At 47.8% G+C, this 26830-nt stretch overlaps 2 protein-coding genes across 16 annotated transcripts; both read right to left on the reverse strand.

Annotated features, from left to right (window-relative positions):
* Positions 1-250: 250 nt before the first annotated feature.
* TOMM22 (translocase of outer mitochondrial membrane 22) lies at positions 251-2824 on the reverse strand. Its single transcript, XM_003932865.4, has 4 exons — positions 2622-2824; positions 2276-2394; positions 1695-1812; positions 251-980 (listed from the first exon to the last, which is right to left on the reverse strand). Exons 1-4 carry the CDS (start codon positions 2736-2738, stop codon positions 906-908), a joined length of 429 nt encoding a protein of 142 aa, XP_003932914.1. The 5' UTR covers positions 2739-2824; the 3' UTR covers positions 251-905.
* A 43-nt stretch (positions 2825-2867) lies between these two features.
* Positions 2868-26608, reverse strand: CBY1 (chibby 1, beta catenin antagonist). 15 transcript variants are annotated; one of them, XM_074391355.1, is made up of 10 exons: positions 26481-26608; positions 24017-25943; positions 23799-23896; positions 19435-19574; positions 16563-16678; positions 14250-14355; positions 14051-14169; positions 13881-13955; positions 11178-11280; positions 2868-3136 (listed from the first exon to the last, which is right to left on the reverse strand). In XM_074391355.1, exons 4-9 carry the CDS (start codon positions 19523-19525, stop codon positions 11203-11205), a joined length of 585 nt encoding a protein of 194 aa, XP_074247456.1. In that variant the 5' UTR covers positions 19526-19574; positions 23799-23896; positions 24017-25943; positions 26481-26608; the 3' UTR covers positions 2868-3136; positions 11178-11202. The 15 variants fall into 15 exon arrangements, with proteins under 15 accessions (XP_074247456.1, XP_074247457.1, XP_074247455.1 ...); XM_074391356.1 differs by lacking the exon at positions 2868-3136 and adding an exon at positions 10588-10823; XM_074391354.1 differs by lacking the exon at positions 2868-3136 and having other exon boundaries at positions 10588-11280.
* Between the last annotated feature and the right edge of the window lie 222 nt (positions 26609-26830).

A 26830-nucleotide genomic window follows, 5' to 3' on the forward strand; every position in this document is an offset into this window, starting at 1 on the left:
AAGAAGTACATGGACCCAATCCTTTATTTTAGGCTGATGGATCTCTTAAGTGACTGCCTAAATTCAGGGTAAAGACTGCTATGAAATACTTGGCTAAAAAGGATTTTTTTCAATTTTGGAAACAATTTGGGTCTATGGGGTGAGTGCTAAGATGGAGGTGCTGCTGGTTTAGGTGAGGGGAAATGTGAGGGACAGTATGTGTCTCTGACCCTCTGGTCTCATTTCAAGGTACTTTTCACAAGCACATGGATGACACTTTCAGTTGGAATCATTTTTAATATTTAAATACAAAAAGTGAGCACTAACTTCTGGTTTTTTAAACCCACACACCCAGGTCTAACAGCCAAAATATGCAGAGAAAATCAGCCCCTGCCCTGTCTTCCATAGTCCCCATTCTGTGGCTGAAGCTGCAGCCTCCCTCCTCTTATACGCAGGAATTAATAGTGGCCACTTTACACTACAGGTGTAATGCATTTTGTATGTTTCACATTGTGTGCATGTCCCTCCCCAACAGCTCTATTCTTTAAAAAAAAAAAAAAAAAAAGCAGTCGTTAATAGTCAGGGGCACATCCCTCCCAGTGGCATCGGTTCCTACCCCACAAGGGGAAAGTGAGATCTTCCAGTTAGGAGCAATTTGGTGAAAGGAGTGGGGTGGCCAGAGCTGGAATAACCGTCTGCGTGTCTGCACTCTGGTATGAGTGAAGACGGAAGCAAGTCAGGATAGCATGGAGGGCACAGTTGTAAGTTGAGTCTTTCCATGAGACAATGTGGGGAGAATTCTCTCCACCAGGTTTAGATAGATCAATGTGCCAAAGTTTAAAAAAAAAAATCCAAATAATCAGCAGTTCAAACACTACTGAATTTCAAATTTCTCCCACCAAGACACCTCAAAGAGCAGTAACAATCTAGATCTTTCCAGGAAGTGAAGGTAGAGCCCCTGGCATTCCTCCTGAGAGCCCTGTGTTAGGCCCTAGAAGTATCTGGAAAAGAAAAGGAACGGTGTAAGGCATCATACAGGCCCCAAGATGTTATTCTCACCGTCAGGCACCTGAAAGAGCATGGACACGATCACAATCCCCACCACACATTAACTGTTGGTCAACCCAGGTTCGAGACCAGGAGTTCCCAATTCCTGGGCCATGGACTGGCACTGGTCCATGGCCTGTTAGGAGCCGGGCCACACAGCAGGAGGTGAACAGCAGGAGGTGAGCAGAGGCAAGTGAGAGAAGCTTCATCTGTGTTTACAGTTGTTCCCCATTGCTCACATAATCACCTGAGCTCTGCTTCCTGTCAGATCAGCAGGATTAGATTCGCATAGGAGCACAAACCCTTGTGAACAGTGTATGAGAGGGATCTGGGTTGCATGCTCCTTTTGAGAATCTAATGCCTGATGATCTGTCACTGTCTCCCATCAACCCCAGATAAGACTGTCTAGTTGCAGGAAAACAAGCTTAGGGCTCCCGCTGATTCTACATGATGGAGTTATCTGGTTATATATTACAACGTAATAATAATAGAAATTCAGTGCACAATAAATGTGATGCACTTGAATCATCCGGAAAACATCCCCCCTACCCCCACCATCCATGGAAAAACTGTCGTCCATGAAACCAGGGACTAAGGTTTCATGGAAGACAATTAGAGAAATCCCTTGCGTCTCCACCCCTGGCAAAATGCCCAGGCTCCGGGCTCACCTGCCGCTGCTGCAGTTGCTGCTGTTGCTCCATTTGCAACTTCTCCGTTTCAAAGACAACGGGAAGAACCAGGATCATAAAGGAAGTGGTCCCAATCCACAAGGCTGCCCTGGAAAACCTGCAGAGGAAAACCCCCAAAGGGTTTTCAAAGAGCTTCATGCTTCAAAGAGCATGAAGACACACAAACAAAACAGGGAAAAACTACCCAATAACCAAACCTCTCACATTAAATATGCCAATGTTTTTGGTAAACGTATTCTACCCACTCATTGAACCATACTCCTACCAGAGACAGAAAGAGCAGCTGTGGTAGCTGTAACATTTAGTGATGGCGGTTTTAACATTCTCCTTAGTTCTTACAAAGCTCCTTATTAATTATCTCCAACAATCTGAAATAACCCCCACAACGCCCCTGCCAGTTAAGAATCCCCATTTTACAGAAGAGGAAACTGAGACTCAGAAAGGTTAGGGTACAAATCCAAGGTCACTCAACCCAGGTCTCCTGCTTCCAAATCCCGTGTTCCTTCACAGCACCGCGGTCATCCCATGCACGTACCCAACGCCTTTGCCTCATTCCTTACCTGTACATTTTCTGAGCCACAAAGAGAGAGAGATCAAAAGTGGCTCCCGCCGCAGACCGTACCCTCTCCGGAAACATCTCTGTCAGGCCCCATAGTCTCTCCGACAGGGTCTCATCTAGCTGTGGTGGAGGAGGCGCGGGTCTTACAAGAAAAAGCGGCATCCATTCCCGGCCCCGCTGCGGCGCTGGGAGCCGTGGAGCCCACTGGAGCTAGGGCACCCCCGGGCCCACAGGGGCCCCTAACCCCGCCTCCCAGGAAAGCAGCTTCGCTCGGATCCCGTACCACGCGGATCCCACACCAACAAGCGGGACCGCTTCCCGCCCCGCACCCCGCGAGTCCCTAGTACCTCGTCGTCGTCGTCCTCCTCCAGCTCCTCCTCAGTCTTCTCCGCGTCGCCTTTTGGGAGCAATTCGTCCGGGGACTGAGGTTCCCCTGCACCGGCAGCAGCGACGGCGGCAGCCATGGCTGTAGGGTACACCGGAAGCGGAAAGGAGGAGGCGAGCGCAGCCGGACGGCGGACAGAGCTGCTCTTCCGGGAGCCGAGGCGCGAGCCGGGAGAGAGCTGCGCCCTCTAGCCCCGGGTCCTCCAGCGCCTGCAGCCGGTCCGGCAGCCTTGGCCCTACCCGAGCGTCCGGGCTTCAGTGGGCATTAGCAGCAGCTGGGAGGCCTGTGAAAGGTTCCGGGGTGCCACCGCAGTCATTCTGTTCAGTGGGTTTAGGGTGAGCCCAGAAACTGCTTGTTTTTTTCTTTTTTTCAAATGAGTTGATTCAATTCCAGACGATAAGAGTTTAGGGTAGAACAAAGATCAAAGGGCTGACTCTGGCAAGATTCTGGGCTGGTTTTACTTGCTGAGTGAAACAACTGGAAGAGATGATGAGCCACTGTATTTTCTTTTTCTCTTTTCTTTCTTTTCTTTTCTTTTTTTTTTTTTTTTTTTTTTTTTTTGAGACGGGAATCTTGCTCTGTTGCCCAGGCTGGAGGGCAGTGGCGCAATCTCGGCTCACTGCAACCTCCGCTGCCCGGGCTCAAGCGATTCTCTGGCCTCAGCCATCCCAGTAGCTGGGATTACAGGTGCCGGCCACCATGCCTGGCTAATTTTTGTATTTTTAGTAGAGAAAGGCTTTTGACATGTTTGCCAAGCTGGTCTGGAACTCCTGACCTCGTGAGCCACCGCGCCCAGCCTCGTATTTTCTTTTAAAGTTTATTCTTAAATGTGCAACAGGCTCCAAGACAACACTTTATTCTAGCATAGGATTTTTTTTTTTTTTTTTTTAGACAAAGTCTCACTTTGTCACCCAGGCTGGAGTGCAGTGGTATGATCTCAACTCACTGCAGCCTCCACCTCCCTGGTTCAAAGATGTGGCCAGGAATCCTGATGTTTAAACACGAATGGAGTCAGGGCCACCATCACTGCAGGCACAAAATACAGTGGAACAGCTCTCTTTTGACAGATTATTTAGCTTTTTTTTTTTTTCCTGGAGTGCAGTGGCTTGACCTCTGCTCACTGCAACCTCTGCCTCTGCCTCCCAGTTTCCAGCAATCATCCCATCTCAGCCTCCCAAGTAGCTGGGACCACAGGTGAGTGCCACTACCACGCCCAGCTAATTTATATATAAATACATATAATTTTATTTTTATTTTTTAGACGTGGAATCTCACTCTGTCACCCAGGCTAGAGTGCAGTGTGCAATCTCGGCTCACTGCAACCTCCACCTCCTAGGTTGAAGCAATTCTTTTGCCTCAGCCTCCCAAGTAGCTGTCTCCCAGGCAGACACCAGTATGCCTCACTAATTTTTTTTTTATTTTATTTTTAGTAGAGACAGGATTTCACCATGTTGGCCAGGCTGGTTTTGAGCTCCTGACCTCAAGTGATCCAGCCGTCTCAGCCTCCCAAAGTGCTAGGATTACAGGCGTTGAGCTACTGCTCCTGGCAAATACATATTTATATATTATATATATTTTGCCTGTGTGTGTGTGTGTATATACATATGTATATATAAAAAGATAGGGTAACACCATGTTGCCTAGGCTGGTCTCAAACTCCGGGGCTCAAGCAATCCACCTGCCTCAGCCTCCCCAAGTCCTGGGATTACAGGCCTGAGCCACTGTGCCTCTCCCTGTCAGATTTCTTTTTTTTTTTTTCTTTTGAGACAGAGTCTCACTGTCACCCAGGCTGGACTGCAATATGATCTCGGCTCACTGCAGCCTCCACCTCCCGGGTTCCAGCAATTCTCCTCCCTCAGCTATAGGCACCCGCCACCACACCTGGCTAATTTTTGTATTTTTAGTAGAGACAGGGTTTCACCATATTGGCCAGGCTGGTCTCGAACTCCTGACCTTGTGCCCACCTCGGCCTCCCAAAGTGCTGGGATTATAGACATGAGCCATCGCACCCAGCTGCCAGATTTCTTAATTCTGCCTGTGGCCAGGACCAAAGCTTTATCTTCCTTGTCCATCTCTTTGGTCTGTTTCTTGGACTGTTTTAGGGGCTTCTCTGCCACCTTTGTGGACAGGGCGCCTGCAGCCCCTTCCCCAGACCCTGCCTGGAAACCTGCATTTTAACAAGGCTCCCTGGAGTCACACTTTGGGAAACACTAATCCAGTTTCATTCTCCTGAGCCATATGTTAATTGGTAGGAATAAATTAGTGTCTTGGAGAATAAATTAGTAGTTTGGGAAGACATCAGGTAAATCTTCCCAATGTGCCAAAGGTTAGAGTTACCACTTAAGTACCAAGCACTCTGGCGCCTGTGGGTGTGGGTGGGTACAGTGTGTCTTCATTTAATCTTCACAGCAACTCACTGTGGTAGGCATTGTTATCCCCAATTTAAAAATGAGGAAACTAAGGCATTGTACATAGATTTCTAGTAAATAGGTGAGCTGGTCAGAAAGTATGCAGATATAAATTTATTTATTTATTTATTTATTTAGAGACGGAGTCTCGCTGTGTCGCCCAGGCTGGAGGGCAGTGGCATGATCTCAGCTCACTGAAACCTCCTAGGCTCAAGCGATTCTCCTGCCTCAGCCTCCCAAGTAGCTGGGACTACAGGTGTGTGCCACCATGCCTGGCTAATTTTTTTGTATTTTTAGTAGAGACAGGGTTTCACTGCGTTGGCCAGACTGATCTCAAACTCCTGACCTCAGGTGATCCACTGGCCTAGGCCTCCCAAAGTGCATTGACTCCAAATGGAAAGTAATTAGCAATGTTAATGTGGAGAAGTTTCAGGAAAACCAATGAATGTTGTTTATATTTGTAAGAGCAACACATGCTTTTTTAAAAAAAACCTGTTTGGCTGGGCGCGGTGGCTCAAGCCTGTAATCCCAGCACTTTGGGAGGCCGAGGTGGGTGGATCACGAGGTCAAGAGATCGAGACCATCCTGGTCAACATGGTGAAACCCCGTCTCTACTAAAAATACTAAAAATTAGCTGGGCATGGTGGCACGTGCCTGTAATCCCAGCTACTCAGGAGGCTGAGACAGGAGAATTGCCTGAACCCAGGAGGCGGAGGTTGCGGTGAGCCGAGATCGCGCCATTGCACTCCAGCCTGGGCAACAAGAGCGAAACTCCGTCTCAAAAAAAAAACAAAAAAAACAAAACAAACAAACAAAAACCTGTTTAAGTATGAAAGAGCCCCTTCAACAATTACAGAATTTCCAAGGGATAAGAAAAAATATTGGAAATCATGCAATGCAGAGTATTCAAAACTGGGAGGAGATGAGATGATCTAGAAAAGGCAGAGTGTGCCCAGCCGTGTTGGCTCACGCCTGTAATCCCAGCATTTTGGGAGGCTGAGGCAGGCAGATCACTTGAGGTCAGGAGTTTGACACCAGCCTGACCAATATGGTGAAACCCCCATCTCTACTAAAAGTACAAAAACTAGCCAGGCTTGGTGGCAGGCACCTGTAATCCCAGGTACTCAGGAGGCCCAGGCAGGAGAATCTCTTGAACCAGGAGGCGGAGTTGTTTGCAGTGAGCCGATATTGAGCCACTGCACTCCAGCCTGGGCAACAGCATGAAACTCCATTAAAAAAAAAAAAAAGGCAGAGTGAGAACAGAAGACAGAGCCCTATGGAATCAGACATTTAAAGGTTGGCGCCGGGCGCGGTGGCTCAAGCCTGTAATCCCAGCACTTTGGGAGGCCGAGGCGGGTGGATCACGAGGTCGAGAGATCGAGACCATCCTGGTCAACATGGTGAAACCCCGTCTCCACTAAAAATACAAAAAAATTAGGTGGGCATGGTGGCACGTGCCTGTAATCCCAGCTACTCAGGAGGCTGAGGCAGGAGAATTGCCTGAACCCAGGAGGCGGAGGTTGCGGTGAGCCGAGATCGCGCCATTGCACTCCAGCCTGGGTAACAAGAGTGAAACTCCGTCTCAAAAATAAATAAATAAATAAATAAATAAATAAATAAATAAAGGTTGGAGAGAGAGGAAAACCAGAGGGCTGAGGCATTGCTGAAGGCTTCCAAAGGAAGGCTCAGCAGCAGAGACGGCATGTGAGACTCGCCAGGACGGCAGAGGTCGCAGCAGTGGACAAGGGTGTCAGCAAACTCTTAGGGGTTGGGGCATGGGTCCCTTGGAAAATCCTATGAAAGCTGTAAGCCCCTCCCATTAAGAAGTGCACAGTAACCCTCACCTGTCCTGTTGTGCACACAGTTCCCCTTGCAAGGACTCAAACTCAGACTTTCTCTGATTAATGCCTCTCATCCCACTTGCTCTCATTCCCTCCCTCTTGCCCACAGAACCTTCATTCTTTTTTCTTTTTTTGATATGGGAGGTTTGTGCTGTTGCCTAGGCTGGAGGGCAGTGGCACAGTCTCAGCTCCCTGCAACCTCTGCCTCCTGGGTTCACACGATTCTCCTGCCTCAGCCTCCCTAGTAGCTGAGATTAGGTGCCTGCCACCACACCAGGCTAATTTTTGTATTTTTAGTAGACAGGGTTTCACCATGTTGGCCAGGCTGGTCTCCAACTCCTGACTTCAAGTGATCCTCCCTTCTCTGCCTCCCAAAGTGCTGGGATTACAGGCATGAGGCACCGTGCCAGGACTTTTTTTAAAGTTTTGCTCTTTTGCCCAGGTTGGAGTGCAGTGGTGTGATCTCAGCTTATTGCAACCTCTGCCTCCCGGGTTCAAGCGATTCTCCTGCTTCAGCCTCTGGAGTAGCTGGGATTACAGGCACCTGCCACCACAGCCAGCTAGTTTTTTATTTTTAGTAGTGACGGGGTTTCACCACTTTGGCTAGGCTGGTCTCAAACTCCTGACCTCGTGATCCACCTGCCTCAGCCTCCAAAAGTGCTAGGATTACAGGTTATGAGCCACCTCGCCTGGCCCTTTAAAAAAATTTTTTTTTTTTTTTTTTTTTTTTTTTGAGACGGAGTTTCGCCCTTGTTACCCAGGCTGGAGTGCAATGGCGCGATCTCGGCTCACCACAACCTCCGCCTCCTGGGCTCAGGCAATTCTCCTGCCTCAGCCTCCTGAGTAGCTGGGATTACAGGCACGTGCCACCATGCCCAGCTATTTTTTTGCACTTTTTAGTAGAGACGGGGTTTCACCATGTTGACCAGGATGGTCTCGATCTCTCGACCTCGTGATCCACCCGCCTCGGCCTCCCAAAGTGCTGGGATTACAGGCTTGAGCCACCGCGCCCGGCTAAAAATTTTTTTTAAAAAGACAGTGTCTTGCCCTGTCACACAGGCTGGAGACAATCTTGGCTCACTGAATCCTCAATCTGCCAGGTTAAGGGATCTTCCCACCTCTGCCTCCAAAGTAGCTGGGGTTACAGTTGTGTGTCACCACACGTGGCTAACTTAAATTCCTTCTTCACTGCAGAGCTGCCCCTCCTACCGCAGGGTGTTTCGGTCCTAATGGTGGTGATGGTAGGGGACCCACATCATTGTGACAACCAAATATGCCCACATGATGCCCAGGGTTTCAGTCCCGGTTCCACCCCTTCCACTGTGTCACCCTGCTGGGTTGGTTTCTTCATCTAAAAAACAGGGATGGGGACAACAAACTTGAAAAACTGTCCTGAGAATGAGGTGTCCGGCATCAGGAGTACTTAACAAAGGGTCCCCAATGATAACCAGCCGAGGCATAAGCAAACTCCATTGCTCCTATTATCTGCATCTGAAGATTGACACTGCGATGTATGTGGATCCTTTTCCAACTTCTTCTGTATTAAACATTCTCTCTTGTAGCAGAAAGGTTATGGGTTGGAGCTACAAATATGCCCTTTGATCCATCCCCCATACAGAGTGCTTTGCTGGTGGTAAGGATGGACTGCAGACAGCGGCTCCCTCTGAGGCTGCCCCTAGCTCCTCTCTTCACAGTGGGCTGTGACTCAGGCTCCAGCCTCCACTGTGTGGTCCTCGATCAGTGTCTGAATCTCCCAGAGTTTGTTTCCCTCTCCGCAGATGGATGTGCTGACAGCCCCTGCCACACAGGGCTGAGCTGAAGGGGAAACGAGACAGTGCAAGCAAAAGCGCCTGGTGTCAGGCATGTACCAGGCATTCAGCAGTGGCGAACCATGGTAGCCTGCCCCCAGTCTAAAACCCTGGGCTCCATGCCCCCACCCCCTCAGTTCCTTCCCACTTGACTTCAGGAGCTGGAGTCTCTCCTCTTGCCAGAGAAGTCCAGCTCACACTGCCTAAGGCACAAATTCTCACACCAACCACTAGGTCCCTGCCAGCTCCTGTCCAGTCCCAACTCCATGAAGCAGGAGGGCAGGTAAATTTGAGCAGAGACTGTTTCTGTTTGGCATCAGCCTCTGCCAATCGCCCAGGACAGCTGGAATGCTCTTCAGCAAGCATGACATTTCCTCACACCCTAAACACTTTTTTTTTTTTGAGATGGAGTCTTGCTCTGTCACCCAGGCTAGAGTGCAGTGGCGCAATCTCACAACCCCCATCTCCCAGGTTCAAGCAATTCTCCTGCCTCAGCCTCCCAAGTAGCTGAGACTACGGGCGTGTGCCACCCACCCAGCTTATTTTCTTTTGTATTTTTAGTAGATACGGGGTTTCACCATCTGGGCCAGGCTGGTCTCAAACTCCTGACCTCAGACGATCCACCTGCCTTGGCCTTCCAAAGTGCTGGGATTACAGGTGTGAGCCACTGCGCCTGGCCAATTCTGTCTTTGGATGGAGCAACAGAAGCTTAGACTGTAGGCTCCATATATATATATATATATATATATATATTTTTTTTTTTTATGAGAGGGAGTTTTTTTTTTTTTTTTATGAGAGGGAGTTTCGCTCTTGTTACCCAGGCTGGAGTGCAATGGCGCGATCTCGGCTCACCGCAACCTCTGCCTCCTGGGTTCAGGCAATTCTCCTGCCTCAGCCTCCTGAGTAGCTGGGATTACAGGCACACGCTACCATGCCCAGCTAATTTTTTGTATTTTTGGTAGAGACGGGGTTTCACCATGTTGACCAGGATGGTCTCGATCTCTTGACCTCGTGATCCACCCGCCTCGGCCTCCCAAAGTGCTGGGATTACAGGCTTGAGCCACCGCGCCCGGCCCATATATATATTTTTTTAAACAGGATCTTGTTCTGTCACCCAGGCTGGAGTGCAGTGGAGCAATCACAGCTCACTGCAGCCTCAACCTTCCTGGACTCAGGTGATCCTCCCATCTCAGCCTCCTGAGAGGCTGGGACTATGAGTGTGCACCACCATGCCTGGCAATATGAGTTTTTGTATTTTGTTTTGCTATTGCCAGGTCTTGAACTCCTGAGCTAAAGCAATCAGCCACCTCAGCCTCTCAAAGTGCTGGGATTACAAGTGTGAGTCACCACACCTGGCCAGGTTCCATTTAATTCTTTTTTTTTTTTCTTTTTTGAGATGGAGTCTCACTCTGTCACCACACTGGAGTGCAGTGGTGTGACCTCGGCTCACTGCAACCTCTGCCTCCTTGGTTCAAGCAATTCTCCTGCCTCAGCCTCCCAAATAGCTGGAACTACAGGTGCCCGCCACCATGTCCAGCTAATTTTTGTTATTTTTACTAGAGACAGAGTTTCACTACATTGGCCAGGATGGTCTCAATCTCCTGATCTCATGATCTTCCCACCTCGGCCTCCCAAAGTGCTGGGATTACAGGTGTGAGCCACTGCAACCAGCCTAACTTTTGTATTTTTAGTAGAGATGGGGTTTCACTCTATTGGCCAGGCTGCTCTTGAACTCCTGACCTCAGGTGATTCACCCACCTCAGCGTCCCAAAGTGCTGGGATTACAGGTGTGAGCCACCATGCCTGACCAGCTCCATTTACTTCTTGAGGAATTCATGCTTCTCTTTTTAGTCACTTTGGTCACAGAAAGATCATTTAAGATCATTTAATAAAAAAGTAGTGCAAACAGGAAAGTAGCATAAAACATAGTGTTGCTGAGGAAGGCTGGTGCTTGCTGTTGAGAAGCAGAGGCCAGAGGAGGCTGGGTGTGAGGGAGGAGGATTCTTTAAAGGCAGGAAGAGAGAGGGCTGCCTTTAAGAGCCAGGAGAGCCGCACATTCATGACCCCCAACATAGAGCTCTGCAGAACTGCCGCCACACCTAAACACCTACGTAAGCGGGTGAGAGAATGAACTCCAGCCACTTCTCCCAACAGGGCCCAACAGAGCTATTCTGGGACGTGTGTGTTTGCAAGCTTATGTGTGTGGGGAGCGCCCAAAAGCTCGTCAGCAGACCCAGACCTCCACGCAGTCTGGTTTTCAGACTGGCATCTGCAGACAGTGCATGTGAAGCGCCTTCTCATTACTGCCCCCATCTGGAATCTTGGTCTTCTCCATTCCATGTCACCTTCGATTGCCAACCCAAGGGTGCCAGTGCCTGTGGGTCCCATTAAATTATACTCTCTCCCAGGACCAAATCCGCTAGTCTGACCGGAAAAAAAAAAGCACTTAGCCACATCCTACTCCGTAATGAATGCCTCTGGAGTCTTCATTTTCTCTTCCGGCTGATCCTCAGTTCATCCAGTTCCTTCTCCATTAATTGGGATTCGGCAGTGGACTCTGAGAGCTGAAAGTAAAGCAGCAGCTGTTAGAAGGCAGGACATTTCTAGGAGATGTTTCAGGTTTGCAAGGCCGGCCCTACACGCGGAGGAAAGGCCCCTGGCGCTTCTCTGATGCTGCTGGCCTCCATGATGGGAAGCCCTCTGTACCTGGGTAGAATGCAAGCACCTGATGACCCAGGACCACAAGTACTTGAAGAATATTCACAGTGCACTCTGTCAGCAGGCTGTCACCCACAAGCACATGGTACTCCCTGCATGAAGTAGAGCAGGTCTCAGAGGATGTCAAAGACAGATACTGGTGAATCTAAGGCTAAGAGATCAGAGTTTAAGTTGCTTCTACGCTGTAGCTCCCATAATGGGGATTAGGGGAAAAAAATGTTTGAAAAAGAATGCCACTTTCCTCCTTAGGGTTGTTTGTTTGTTTTTTGTTTTCATTTTTTGAGACAGGGTCTCGCTCTATCGCTCAGGTTGGCTGCTTTTCTTGTACTAACTCACTATGAGGTACATACTACAATTATGCTCATTTTTTTTTTTTTTTTTTTTTTTTGAGACAGAGTTTCGCTCTTGTTGCCCAGGCTGGAGTGCAATGGTGCAGTCTCGGCTCACCACAACCTCCGCCTCCTGGGTTCAGGCAATTCTCCTGCCTCAGCCTCCTGAGTAGCTGGGATTACAGGCACACGCCACCATGCCCAGCTAATTTTTAGTATTTTTAGTAGAGACGGGGTTTCACCATGTTGACCAGGATGGTCTCGATCTCTTGACCTCGTGATCCACCCGCCTCGGCCTCCCAAAGTGCTGGGATTACAGGCTTGAGCCACCGCGCCCGGCCTTATTATGCTCATTTTTAAAAAACCATCCAAGCGAGGTGCAGTGGCTCATGCCTGTAATCTCAGCACTTTGGGAGGCTGAGGCAGGCTAATCACTTGAGGTCAGGAATTTCAGACCAGCCTGGCCAACATGGTGAAACCCCTTCTCTAGTGAAAATGCAAAAATTAAACAGGTGTGGTGGTGGGAGCCTATAATCTCAGTTACTCAGGAGGACAAGGCAGAAGAATCACTTGAATCCGAGAGGCAGAGGTTGCAGTGAACAGAGATCATGCTACTGCATTCCAGTCTGGGCTACAGAGCAAGACTTTGTCTCAAAAAAATAAATAAATACAAGTAAAAATTATCTCAGCCCACTGCAACCTCCGCCTATCAGGTTCAAGCGATTCTCCTGCCTTAGCCTCCCGAATAGCTGGGATTACAGGTGCATGCCACCACACCCGGCTAATTTTTGTATTTTTAGTAGAGACGGGGTTTCACCACGTTGGTCAGGCTGGTCTCAAACTGTTGACCTCATGATCCACCCGCCTCAGCCTCCCAAAGTGCTGGGATTATAGACGTGAGCCACCGCACGCAGCCTAGTCCTTTTTTTTTTTTTTAAAAAAAGTCAGAGTCGCCGGGCGCGGTGGCTCAAGCCTGTAATCCCAGCACTTTGGGAGGCCGAGGCGGGTGGATCACGAGGTCGAGAGATCGAGACCATCCTGGTCAACATGGTGAAACCCCATCTCTACTAAAAGTGCAAAAAATTAGCTGGGCATGGTGGCATGTGCCTGTAATCCCAGCTACTCAGGAGGCTGAGGCAGGAGAATTGCCTGAGCCCAGGAGGCGGAGGTTGCGGTGAGCCGAGATCGCACCATTGCACTCCAGCCTGGGTAACAAGAGCGAAACTCCGTCTCAAAAAAAAAAAAAAAATGTCAGAGTCAGCAGTGTGCGGTGACTCACGCCTGTAATCCCAGCACTTGGGGAGGCTGAAGCAGGCAGATCACCTAAGGTTGGGAGTTTGAGACCAGCCTCACCAACATGGAGAAACCCCATCTCTACTAAAAATACAAAATTATTCAGGTATGGTGGCACGGGCCTGTAATCCCAGCTACTTGGGAGGCTGAGGCAGAAGAATTGCTTGAACCCGGGATGCGGAGGTTGTGGTAAGCTGAGATCACACCATTGCACTCCAGCCTGGGCACTGTCCCAAAAAAACAACAAAAAAAGACAGGGTCTTGTTTTGTTGCCCAGGATGGTCTCAAACTCCTGGGGTTAAGCCATCCTCCTGTCTTAGCTTCCTGAACAGCTGGGACTCCAGGAGTGTACCCCCACAATTAGCTGTTACGCCATTTATTGCTGAAGAAATTAAATCGCAGAGCAGTTAGTCAATAGCAGAGCTGGGCAAGGAGCCCAGGCCATTTTGCTACAGAGTGTATGTGCTCTTCACCACCACCGTGTGTGCTCTCTTGTCTCTGAATCTTCACAGGCTCCTCTAGGCCCAATGGGTTGCTGGATTTTTAATAGCCACAAGAAACCAACGCTAACACAGTGTGAGCCTCTCAGCAGGTCTGTGCTGGGTATTAATTAATGCCTATGAACCAGCTCCTCCCCTCTTCCTGGGATGCTTCCATCCCAACCTCCATTCCTGCCATTATCCTTCTACTTTCAGCTCAGATATCCCTTCCTCTGGGAAGCTCTCCTGACCTGACAGAATTGACTTCTCCCTCGTGTGCTGTGCAGACGCTGTGCAGACTCCAGCCGGGTTCTTACCACTGCCGTCATCATACGGCCCACCTACCTCTAGACCGTGGGCACGAACTGTGTCTTGTTTCTCGCGTGTGTCTTGGGATACAAAGCAACGTACCTGGCCAAACTGGCATTGAGGAGGTATCTGTTGGCTTAAATGACTCGAGGTGGAGCCTCCCCGAAAGGAGAACCTAGGCATCTCTTCCCCATCACCCGCCTCACCATGTCTAACAGGATGTCCACTTTCAGCCGCAAGAGATTGTTTTCTTCCTCCAGCTGCTGGTTCCGCCTGCGAAGGCGCTGGACCTCCCTCCGGTCCACACCTCCACTAACCCCTGTCTCTGGAGGAAGGACAGAACCAGTTAAAGGGGGGTTTCCTTCTACAACCCTGATTGATGAGATGGCAGGAAGTGCAGCTCACCTGCTATCCACTGGCCATTTTCAAACTTCAGGCTCTGCCCTGCCAGGTTCATAGTGGGGGATCCATATTCCAAGCCCAGCTCCACCTCCCGGGTTGACCGGTCCAACTGTGGGCGAGACGCTATGTGACAGCTTCAGCAGGCCCGGAACTTGCCCTCATTCCAGCTCCTCTTCCCCTAACAATGTAACCCACTAACTTATTTTTCTAATCATTACCTGGCACCTTTAATGATTTTTGTAAAGGCCATAAAATCAGATGATGTACAGCAAAAGTTTAATTACAAGATAAAAAAATACTGTTTTTTATATTAGATGTTTTCTAGAAAAGGTATATATACTGAAATTTATAAATTGAATTATTTTACATCTACTAGACACTTAATAGTTGAAGCAATCCTACTGTAAATTGTTAATCAAGTGAAAAATCCTTTTTAAATATAATAGTCCCCTAAGTTATCATTTTCTTAATATAGAGCTACATATGTTGTGGAAAAGATGTGAAATTCTAACAGGAAGAAGAGGAGTTGCTTCTTAATGTGCAACAGTACAATTTACATAGTCATTTCTTTTCTTTCTCTCTTTTTTGATATAGTTTCCCTCTGTCGCCCAGGCTGGAGTACAGTGGCACCATCTCAGTTCACTGCAGCTTCCACCTCCCAGGTTCAAGTGATCCTCCCACATCAGCCTCCGAGTAGCTGGGACTACAGGCGTGTACCACCACATCTGGCTAATTTTTGTTTTGTTTTGTTTGAGACGGAGTCTCGTTCTGTCGCCCAGGCTGGAGTGCAGTGGCGCAATCACGGCTCACTGCAACTTCCGCCTCCCGGGTTCAAGTGATTTTCCTGCCTTAGCCTCCCAAGTAGCTGGGACTACAGACGTGTGCCACCACACCTGACTAATTTTTCTATTTTTTAGTAGACACGAGGTTTCACCAAATTTGGCCAGGCTGGTCTTGAACTCCTGACTTTGTGATCCATCCGCCTCAGCCTCTCAAAGTGCTGAGATTACAGGCATGAGCCACTGCACCCGGCCTAATTTTTGTGTTTTTTAAGGTAGAGTCGGAGTTTCACCACATTGTCCAGGCTGGTGTCAAACTCCTGACCTCAAGTGATGCCTCAACCTCCTAAAGTGCTGGAATTACAGGCATGAGCCACTGCACCCAGCCCATATATTCATTTCTACAACTCACTGAACACCCACCCTAATTCAGGACTCAGTACTGGGTATCCAGGGATGAGTATGACCAGATCTTCCTCAAGAGCGGCTCAACAGGGAGAGACCTTCAGGGAAGTGCACAAATGTCCCTTTCTCAGTCAGGCCTTCCTGACCACCCTGGTGAAGATGACAGTTCTGTACCCACTACTCAGAAACACCCCTTCTCAGGCCTATGCTTTGTTTTGCTGTCTACCACCTATCACCCTCTGATTTAAATGTGCTTATTTTCTGTAGTCTTCCATTAAAATATCTGCCCCATGAAGGCAGGGATTGGGTGTTTTTCCTCTCCCCTCCTTCATCCACTTCTGCCTGCCAGTGCTTAGAAGAGTGCCTGCCACATAGAAAGGTATCAATCAATAGCTCCTGAATTAATCAATAGAGAAGAACATTCTAAGCCGGGCATGGTGACTCATGCCTGTAATCCCAGCACTTTGAGAGGCCGAGGCAGGCAGAGGATCTGAGGTCAAGAGTTCGAGACCAGCCTGACCAACATGGAGAAACCCTGTCTCTGCTCAAAAATGTGCAAAATTAGCTGGGCATAGTGGCACATGCCTGTAATCCCAGCTACTTAGGAGGCTGAGGCAGGAGAATCACTTGAGCCCGGGAGGCAGATGTTGCAGTGAGCTGAGATCACGCCACTGCACTCCAGCCTGGGCAACAAGAGTGAAACTCCATCTCAAAAAAAAAAAAAAAATTAGCCAGGCATGGTGGCAGGCACCTACAATCCCAGCTACTCGCTCAGGAGGCTGAGGAAGGAGAATCACTTGAACCCAGGAGGTGGAGGTTACAGTGAGCTGAGAATGCACCACTCAAGGGAAGAAAGACTCCATCTCAAAAAAAAAAACAACAAAAAAAAAACTGAATAATAGTGTTTGGGATCAAATATCATAACGAGATTGTCTTCTTAGGTTCCTGGATAAACAAGCTCTGACAATCATTCCCAAACAAGAGTTCGAAAATGTTATCAGCAATAGCAATCACATGGATAGAAAGGATGCCCTCCTGCAATGATGCCTCCGGAGGACCCATTTCCATTCAGCCACACACTCAGCACTCAACTCATGCTGCACACTGGGCCGACCCCAGTACCGACACTCACAGAATGCAAGTTGGAGAGAGATGCAGACTTCCGAGGAGGTGTCTTCTTTGGACTGAATGTATTCCCAAAGAAGGGCATCTTTGGCCTCATGAAGGCAAAGCCAGTGCTCCCTTCACCTAGTATCAGAAAAAGTTAGGGGGAAAAGACAGCTGGATCACTGACCTTACGCCATTGTCCTCTAATCTTGAAAACATACATTTTATCATGTGGCTACTAACGATCCTGGTGCTATGGTTTGAATCTCGCCACCAAGACTCATGTTAAAATTTCACTGCCATGGTAACAGTATTAAGAGGGGCGAGCCTTTAAGGGGTGACTGGCCCATGTGAGCTCTGCTCTCCTGAGTGGATTAATGCTGTTGTCATGGGAGTAGGTTAGCTATCTCAGGAGTGGGCTCCTGGTAAAAGGGTAAGTTCTGCTGACATGCTTCTGTCTCATGCACGTGCTCCCCGTGTGCACCTTCTGCCTCACATCGGATGACCCTCACCAAATACTTGCACCATGCTCTTGGACTTCCCAGTCTCCAGAACTGTGAACCAAATAAACTTCTTTTCTTTTATTTATTAATTTTTTTTTTTGAGACAAAGTCTCACTCTGTCGCCCAGGTTGGAGTGCAGTGGGGCAATCTCGGCTGACTGCAACCTTCACCTCCCGGGTTGAAGCAGTTCTCCTGCCTCAGCCTCCTGAGTAGCTGAGACTACAGGCGCACACCACTATGCCCAGCTAATTTTTATATTTTTAGCAGAGACAGGGTTTCACCATGTTGGCCAGGATGGTCTCGATCTGCTGACCTCATGATCATGATCCGCCTGCCTTGGCCTCCCACAGTGCTGGGATTACAGGTGTGAGCCACCCGGCCTTCTTTTCTCTATAAATTACCCAATCTGGGGTAATCTGTTACAGCAGCACAAAATGGATTCCCATGTGTTGTGCAGGAAAGCTTTCGTTTAAAAAAAAAAAAAAAAAAAAGCTCCCATGTGCTGAATGCTCTCTCTGTGCTACGTGGTATGCTAAGATTTTTGGGTGGGGCACAGTGGCACATGCCTGTAGTCCTAACTACTTGGGAAGCTGAGGTGGGAGGATGGCTGGAACCCAGGGAGACTGAGGCTCCGTGAGCTGTGATCCACTGCTGCTCTCCAGGCTAGGCTATGGAGTGAGAGACCGTCTCAAAAAAAAAAAAAAAAAAAAAATTAGCCTGGCATGGTGGTGTACACCTACAGTCTCAGTTACGCAGGAGGCTGAGACAGACAGATCGCTTGAGCCCAGGATCCAAGACCAGCCTGGCCAACATGGCAAAACCTTGCTCTACAAAAAATACAAAAATTGCCCGGGCATGGTGGTACATGCCTGTAGTCTCAGCTATTCAGTAGGCTGAGGTGGGAGGATCACTTGAACCCATGAATTTGAGCCTCCGGTGAGCTATGATCATGCCACTGCACTCCAGCCTGTGTGAAAGAGCAAGACCTTGTCTCCAAAAAAATAATAATAAAGAAATGGCCAGAGGCAGTGGCTCATGCTTGTAATCCCAGCATTTTGGGAGGCCAAGGTAGACGGATTACCTGAAGTCAGGAGTTCAAGATCAGCCTGATCAACACGGAAAAACTCTGTCTCTACTAAAAATACAACATTAGCTGGGCATGGTGGTGCATGCCTGTAATCCCAGCCACTCAGGAGGCTGAGGCAAGAGAATCACTTGAGCCCGGGAGGTGGAGGCTGCAGTAAGCTGAGACTGCGCCACTGCACTCCAGCCTGGACAACAAGAGTGAAACTCTGTTCCCCCCCACCACCCACCAAAAAAAAAGAAAGAGAAATAAAGCTACGCTTTTATTTCCTTTTTGATAACAATGCCCCTCACTTGTCACCAGTGTCACTTGTCATCTCATATGTCAGGTTACCTGTCCTGTTATGAAGGTGAGGTGAGGTGTCCTGAAAAGGGGGCAGGTCTAGGCTGTGGCAGAGCTGGACCTCCCTGCCCCGTACATTTGCTTTCAGCATAGTGCAACCTACTGCAATTCACCTAGGCCTACTTACGTAGATTTACTGATAACACCCAGGTTTTTGGGAAAGAAAAAAAGGGGAGAAGCGAACTTTTAATTTAGGCTGGGTACAGTGGCTCACACCTGTAATCCCAGGACTTTGGGAGGCCAGGGCAGGAGGACTGCTTGAGCACAGGAGTTCAAAACCAGCCTGGGAAACTTAGCAGGACCCGTCTCCACCAAAAAAAAAAAAAAAAAAAAGATAAAAAATTAAAAAAGAAAATATATGACGTTAATACAGAAAAGTCTACTACAGATCATAAGGGTAAGGTTTCATGAGTTTTTACTATACAAGTATAACCACTGTTCAGGTCCAGGCATGGACTCAAACCTGAAATCCCAGCACATTGGGAGGACAAGGTAGGAGGACTGCTTGAGCCCAAGAGTTCAAGACCAGCCTGAGCAACATAGTGAGACCCTTGTCTCTAAAAATAATTAAAATCAAATAATTTAAAAATTTTTAACTTTTTATTTATGATTAATTTTTTGAGACAGAGCCTTGCTCTGTCGCCCAGGCTGGAGCGCAGTGGCATAATCTTGGCTCACTACAACCTCTGCCTCTTAGGTTCAAGTCATTCTCATGCCTCAGCCTCGAAAATAGCTGGGATTACAGGCGTGTGCCACCATGCCCGGCTAATTTTTGCATTTTTAGTAGAGACAGGCTTTCACCATGTTAGCCAGGCTAATCTTAAACTACTGACCTCAAGTGATTGGCCCACCTTGGCCTCCCAAAGTGCTGGGATTACAGGTGTGAACCAATGTGCTGACTCAAAAAAATTATTTAAACCACCCTCCAGATCGGGATCCAGAGCATTTCAGCATTCCATAAGCCTCACCTGGCCACTTTACATGCATGGAATTGTACAGGGAGTCCTCATTTGCATCTGGCTTCTCACATTCAACGTCATGTTTCTGACATTTATCCATGCAGCTGTGTGTAGTTACGGTTTGTTCATTTGCATTGCTGGATAATACTCTATTGTATAAACACAGCAAAATTTACTTGTCTACAGAGATGGACATTTGAGCTGCTTCTAGTTTTTTGTTTTTTGTTTTTTTTAATTTTTGTTTTGTTTTTTAAGATAGGTTCTCATTCCGGTCCCCCAGGTTGGAGTGCAGTGGTGCTATGTCTGCTCACTGCAGCCTCGACCTCTCAGGCTCAGGTGACCCTCCCACCTCAGTCTCATGAGCAGCTAGAACTACAGGTACACACCATCACACTAGCTAATTTTTTGCATTTTTAATAGAGATGGGAGTTTCGCCATGTTGCCCAGTCTGGTCTTAAATTCTTGGGCTCAAGTGATCCGCCTGCCTCAGCCTTCCAATGTGCTGGGATTACACGCATGAACCACCAGGCCTAGCTGGTTTCCAGTTTCGGACCATCAAAAATAGTGCTGCTAGGCCAAGCATGGTTGCTTATGCCTGGCAGGCCAAGGCAGAAGGATCACTTGATGCCAGGAGTTCAAGACCAGCCTGGGCAACATAATGAGACCTCATTTCTACAAAAAAAAAAAAATTGAAAAATCAGACAGGCATGGTGGTGTACCCTTATAGTCCTAGCTACTCAGGGGGCTGAGGTGGGAGGATTGCTTGAGCCCAGGAGTTTGAGGCTGCAGTGAGCTATGATCACCCACTGCACACTCCAGTCTGAGCAACAGAACAAGACCCTGTCTCAAAAAAAAAAAAAAAAGGCCTGCTAAGAACATGATGCTTGGGCATGTATATCTACATGCATATGCACACTTTTCTGGTTCCATATTTAGAGGTAGAACTGTAGAGTCATAGAGCATTCATATATTTAGCTTTAGCAGATACTGCCAAATGGTTTTCCAAAGTAATTGTACCAATTTAGACTCCTAACTGCAGTTTGCAAAAGATCCTTGTCAATATCTGGTACTTTCTATCTTTTTCACCTTATCCTTTGTGGCAGGTATGTAGTAGTGCTGCATTGTTTAATTTGCTTTTCCCAAATAACTAATTAAATTGAGCACCATTTAACATACTTTTTGGACATATATAGATACTCTGTCTCTCTCTCTTTTTTTATTTTTTTTTCACTCTTGTTGCCCAGGCTGGAGTGCAATGGTACGATCTAGGCACACTGCGACCTCTGCCTCCCGAGTAGCTGGGATTACACATGTGCACCACCACGCCTGGCTAATTTTTTGTATTTTTAGTAGAGATGGAGTTTTACTATGTTGGCCAGGCTGGTCTCAAACTCCTGACCTCAGGCGATCCACCCACCTCAGCCTCTGAAAGTACTGGGATTACAGGCACGAGCCACCATGCCCAGTTCTGGATACTCTCTTTTGTGACATGCTTGTTCATGTCTTTTGCCATTTTTTTTTTTTTTTTTTTTTTTAAGATAGAGTCTCCCTCTGTCATCAGGCTGGAGTGCAGTGGCATGATCTCAGCTCACTACAACCTCTGCCTCCCAGGTCCAAGTGATTCTCCTGCCTCAGACTCCAGAGTAACTGGGATTACAAGCACATGCCACCATGCCCAGCTAATTTTTGTTATTTTTAGTAGAGAGGGGTTTTGCTATGTTAGCCAGGCTGGTAAAGACCAGAGCAGGCTGGTCTCAAACTCCTGACCTCAAGTTATTCATCTGCCTCGGCCTCCCAAAGTGCTGGAATTACAGGCATGAACCACTGTGCCCGACCTCTTTTTGATTTCTTATTAGCTTCTTTTGATCAATGAAGTTTTGTTTTTTTTTTTTTTGAGACAGAGTCTTGCTCTGTTGCCAGGCTGGAGTGCAGTGGCACAATCTTGGCTCACTGTAATTTCTGCCTTCCAGGTTCAAGTGATTTTCCTCCCTCAGCCTCCTAAGTAGCTAGGACTACAGGCACACGCCACCACGCCAAGCTAATTTTTTTTTTATTTTTAGTACAGATGCGGTTTCACAATGTTGGCCGTGATGGTCTCCATCTTTTGACCTTGTGATCGTGATCTGCCCACCTCGGCCTCCTAAAGGAGGCATGTACAGGCATGAGCCACTGCACCCAGCCAGAAGTTCTTAATTGTAATGAAATCCAACATTCATTCATTCATTATTTCATTTATTTATTTAGAGATGGAGTCTCACTTTGTTGCCCAGGCTGGAGGGCAGTGACACGATCTCCACTCACTGCAACCTTTGCCTCCTGGGTTCAAGCAATTCTCCTGCCTCAGCCTCCTGAGTAGCTGGGATTACAGACACCTGCCACCACACCCAACTAATTTTTGTATTTTTAGTAGAGATGGGGTTTTGCCATGTTGGCCCGGGTGGTCTTGAATTCCTGACCTCAGGTGATCCGCCCACCTCAGCCTCCCAAAGTGTTTGGATTATAGGCATGAGCCACCACGCCCAGCCCAATTTATTAGTATTTTTTAATGATTAGTGTTTGTATCCTATTATAAAATGTTTGCCTACCCCAGGCCAGGTGTGGTGGCTTATACCTATAATCCTAGCACTTTGGCAGGCAGAGGCAGGCAGATCACTTGAGTCCGGGAGTTTGAGACCATCCTGGGCAACATGGCAAAACCCTATCTTATCAAAGATACAAAAAATTAGTTGGGCACCGTGGTGTGTGCCTGTGGTCCCAGCTACTCAGGAGGCAGAGGTGGGAGGATTGCTTGCGACCGGGAGCCAGAGGTTGCAGTGAGCTGAGATTATGCCACTGCACTCCAGCCTGTCCAGTGACAGAGTGAGACCCCATCCCCACTCCCCCACCAAAAAAACATTGCCTACCCCAAGATCATGATGATATTTTTTGCTAACTTCTGGTAATATTATTGTTTACATTTCATATTTGTGACTATAATTCATCTTGAATTAATTTTTGTATATGATATAAGACAGGGGTTAGTGTTCTTTTGTTCACACAAATCACCAAAAAAAATTTTAAGACGGGGTCTCACTCTGTCGCCCAGGCTACAGTGCAGTGGCATGATCTTGGCTCACTGCAGCCTCGACCTCCCAGGCTCAAGCACTTCTCCTGCCTCAGCTTCCCGAATAGCTGAGATCACAGGCACACGCCACCAGGCCCAGCTAATTTTTGTATTTTTTGTACAGATGGGGTTTCACCATGTTGCCCAGGCTGGTAATGAACTCCTGAGCTCAAGTGACTGGCCCAACTTGGCCTCTCAAAGTGCTAGGATTACATGCCTGAGCCACCATGCCTGGACTTTATTACCCAATTTTTTTTTTTTTTTTTTTTTTTTTTTGAGATGGAGTCTCACTCTGTCACCCAGGCTGGAGTGCAATGGCATGGTCTCAACTCACTGCATCCTCCACCTCCGGGTTTCAAATGATTCTCCTGCCTCAGCCTCCCAAGTGGTTGGGACTACAGGCGTGTGCTACCACACCCGGTTAATTTTTGCATTTTTAGTAGAGACAAGGTTTCACCATGTTGGCCAGGCTAGTCTCGAACTCCTGACCTCGTGAACCTCCCACCTCCGCCTCCCACCTCCCGCCTCCGCCTCCCAAAGTGCTGGGATTACAGGCATAAGCCACTGTGCCTTGCCTATATTACCCAATTGTAACTTACAGCACACACACAGTTTACAAAGAATCCTTCTCAAAAACCATTGACTGAAGAGAACAACAATGACAGCACAAGTCAGCAAAAAGAAAACAGCAGAACCCTCACTGCTCCTCCTCCTGGGAGTAAGGTCTTCCTTCACTACATCATGAACTAAAAGCTGTAACAGGTTAATTGAATCTGACAAGAAATTGGCCAAAAAAGGCAGAAGGAGCGGTCCCTATCTTTTCAAGATTTTTGAAACAAGGTTTTAGATACATTATCATTAAAACAGAATTCAAAGTATGAATCCATGATAATCAGCAAGACATGTATCCAATGAGAACAGGAAAAAAAAATTCCAGGCTGTTTTCACTGAGGGAGAAATCGATCTCACTGAAATTAATGATAAAAGTTTAGAAGCTTCTCTGTAAGTTTTATAACATACAATACCTAAGTATATGTATATATAATTTATAAATAAATAAAGGTATTTTGGGTTATGTGATCATGATAGCTTTCCTGGTAGTTATGTGTTTGTAATTAAAAACAATTATATGGTGGCTCACGCTTGTAATCCCAGCACTTTGCGGGGCCAAGGTGGGTGGATCACCTGAAGTCAGAAGTTCGAGACCAGCCTGGCCTACATGGCGAAAATTTTAAAAATACAAAAATTAGCTGGAAATGGTGATGCTCACCTGTAATCCCAGCTACTCAGGAGGCTGAGGCACAAGAACTGCTTGAACCTTGGAGGCGGAGCTTACGGTGAGCCAAGATCGTGCCACTGCACGTCAGCCTGCATGACAGAACGAGACTCTGTCTCAAAAAAATAAAATAAAAATAAAAACAATCATAGACCAGCAACCTAGGGGATGGCCTTTGGGCCTGGGCACAGCACTTTAAAACTTGGACAAACCAGAATGCTTCCACCCTGGTAGTGGAGGGGACAGGTGGGGACCAAGATGCTGAGGGAGGGGTTGATGTTATGTCATCACCATCCAAAACACACTGTAAGGCCCTGGCGCTGTCTCTGCTGGAGAAGAGAAAGCAGTTAGGAGAGGGAAAAGCATGAATCTTACATGTATAATCTTATGTAAAGGGCAGAACAAGAATAAAATAAGAGGAATATCCACGAGGAAAGTTCTTCAAAGGGCACAGTAACAAAAACTAATTCATATCACTTCCTGTGTATCTACTATGTGTCAGGCACAGTGCTAGACACACTTCGTTTATTTTTCATTCCTTGCAGTACCTCTTGAGATGTGGGCATTTTCCTACCTATATTAAAAATGAAAATGCTAGGGCATGATCAGTTGGCTAAAGGTATATATGTATGTGTGTGTGTGTATATGTACCTGTACACAGACACATAAATAATTATCCTTGTATTAGTAACATGTGAGGCACATCATTAAAAGATGCATTTTCGGCCAGGGAGTGGCTCACGCCTGCAATCCCAGCACTTTGGGAGGCTGAGGTGGGTGAATCATGAGGTCAGGAGTTTAAGACCAGCCTGGCCAACATGGTGAAACCCCATCTCTACTAAAAATATAAAAATTAGTTGGGCGTGGTGGCAGGCGCCTGTAATCCCAGCTACTCGGGAAGCTGAGGCAGAAGAAGCGCTTGAACTTGGGAGGTGGAGGTTTCAGTGAGCCAAGATCTCGCCAACCTAGGCAACAAGAGCGAAACTACAACAGAAAGGAAAGAAAGAGAGAGAAAAAAAAGAAAGAGAGAGACAGAGACACAGAAAGAGAGAGAGAAAGAGCTAGAAGGATACACCAAATTGCTCATAGTGGTTAAACTTGAAAAAGGGAGTAGGATGACTGACTTGAATGAAATTCATTTTATAGGTTAAAAAAAGGTCACATTGTGGCAATTTCATAGGGTACAATATAAAATTATATTAAATACTCAAGATTAAATGAATTATTACAATGAGAATATATTCATGTTTTACTTACAAACAAAATAAAACACAGTTAAAAAGCAGTCCCCAACACTCCTAGTATCCAGAGACATTTGAAGACAGAAAAATAAGCTAAGTCCCCATTGATGCTGACTGCACTGTGCCTGAGCACATGGCCTGGACAAAACCAGGTTTCAGGGCTGGCTCTGCTCTCAGCTGCCTGCTAGACTTTGGCCCAGCTGCTTTACTTCTGGGGCTTTAACTGGGGCACCTCACTCATGACCACACTAATTCTCATAACACTACAGCTGGGAACTGTCATCCATATATTACAGATGAGGAAGGGTCTGGATTAGCTACTTTTTTTTTTTTTTTTGACAGAGTCTCGCTCTGCTGCCCAGGCTGGAGTGCAGAGGCCAGTGTTGGCTCACTGCAACCTCCACTTCCTGGGTTCAGTGATTCTTCTGCCTCAGCCTCCCAAGTAGCTGGGACTACAGGCGCGCACCACCATGTCTGGCTAGTTTTCTTATTTTTAGTAGTAATGGAGTTTCACCACATTGGCCAGGCTGGTCTCAAACTCCTAACCTCATGATCTGCCCACCTCGGCCTCTCAAAGTGCTGGGATTACAAGCGGGAGCCACCCCACCCGGCCGGATTAGCTACCTTTTAAATCAGATCTAATAATCCACAAACAGGTCGGCTGAGATCCTGGGGTTCTGGGGCATCCGCGTGGACTTGAGGTACAAGCTGTCCCCTTGGCCCAAGGCAATCTTCTTTCTAGTGAAACTCCCAAGAAGAGCGTTTTCAGCACAAAGGAAGTGAATGGGGAGCACCTGGCTTCCAATGATCATTCTGTTGCTTACCCCCAGCGGGACCCCAGCATTTATGCCCCCTGGGCTTCGGCTTCTTTCTTTGCAATGAGGAATAATAATAGTACCTGGATCACAAGATGTTATAGTATTTAGTGTTTATGAGAAGCTGTGCACTTGATTCTCACAACGACCCTGGAAAGAGGATCAAGTAAGTGGTCTCCCAATCCATAGATATTGATACTGATCACTAATGATTATGCAAAGGTTTTCCGTTTCCAACAGGCCGTAAAATATATTATATTTATTTAATTCTAAGAAAATAAGGGAGGAATCTTTGGCTTTCATCGGATTCTCAAAAGTATACGTGTCCCCCAAGGAGTTCAGAGACAGGCATGTTACGCAGGTGTAGGGCCCCCCAGGGCTGTCGGACTCAGGTAAAAGCTGACAACAAACGTTCACACGCACGATCTCACGCACCTTCACGGCGACCTACGGGTAGGAATGACCGCCCCAATTCACAACCGCGGAGACACACAGAGGAGGGCGGCCACCGCCCGGGGTCGCCCTCCCGCCGCCTCTCTCCAGGCCAGGCCTGGGCGTTCCCGGGCCCCCCAGGTGAACCTAGGCAGCGCTGCCCGGCGACGCCGGAATCGGAGACGTACCTGACGCGTCCCAGAAGCCTGGGTCCAAGCGCTCCCCGAAACTCCCCGCAAAGACCCTGCAGCACAACGCTACCTTGATCCACCGGCCTCCTGCCGCCCGCTCTCTACGCGCATGCGCAGCCCCGCCCGGCCTCTACCACCGAGGAAAGAGGGTCCCCAGCGCCAGCTTGCACAAGCCCCCAGAAACTCCGCGAATCCCCTCGGGATAGTAAACGGATTATACAAAGGCATTGTCTTCCGGGGTCCTTTACATGACGCCCGTTACAGGCTAGGACCAGGACCTGCACTCACCCTCCCCACAGACACATTGGTCTGAATCCTCGGCCGGGCTGTCACCATGGAAACGGCGT

This window comes from Saimiri boliviensis, chromosome 21 (assembly GCF_048565385.1).
Source record: "Saimiri boliviensis isolate mSaiBol1 chromosome 21, mSaiBol1.pri, whole genome shotgun sequence".
Classification (NCBI taxonomy): domain Eukaryota; kingdom Metazoa; phylum Chordata; class Mammalia; order Primates; family Cebidae; genus Saimiri; species Saimiri boliviensis.

Excerpts from the sequence above, each read along its gene's own strand:
- CBY1 (XM_039463001.2), bottom strand. The coding sequence starts at position 19,525 with ATGGATAAATGTCAGAAACATGACGTTGAATGTGAGAAGCCAGATGCA. Across the intron at positions 14,170-14,249 it reads AAATGGCCAGTGGATAGCAG|AGACAGGGGTTAGTGGAGGT; the intron begins GTGAGCTGCACT and ends TCCTTCCTCCAG. Across the intron at positions 13,956-14,050 it reads TGGACATCCTGTTAGACATG|TTTGGCCAGGTACGTTGCTT; the intron begins GTGAGGCGGGTG and ends CCTCAATGCCAG.
- TOMM22 (XM_003932865.4), bottom strand. The coding sequence starts at position 2,738 with ATGGCTGCCGCCGTCGCTGCTGCCGGTGCAGGGGAACCTCAGTCCCCG. Across the intron at positions 2,395-2,621 it reads AGGAGGACGACGACGACGAG|CTAGATGAGACCCTGTCGGA; the intron begins GTACTAGGGACT and ends CCTCCACCACAG. Across the intron at positions 1,813-2,275 it reads GTGGCTCAGAAAATGTACAG|GTTTTCCAGGGCAGCCTTGT; the intron begins GTAAGGAATGAG and ends TTTCCTCTGCAG.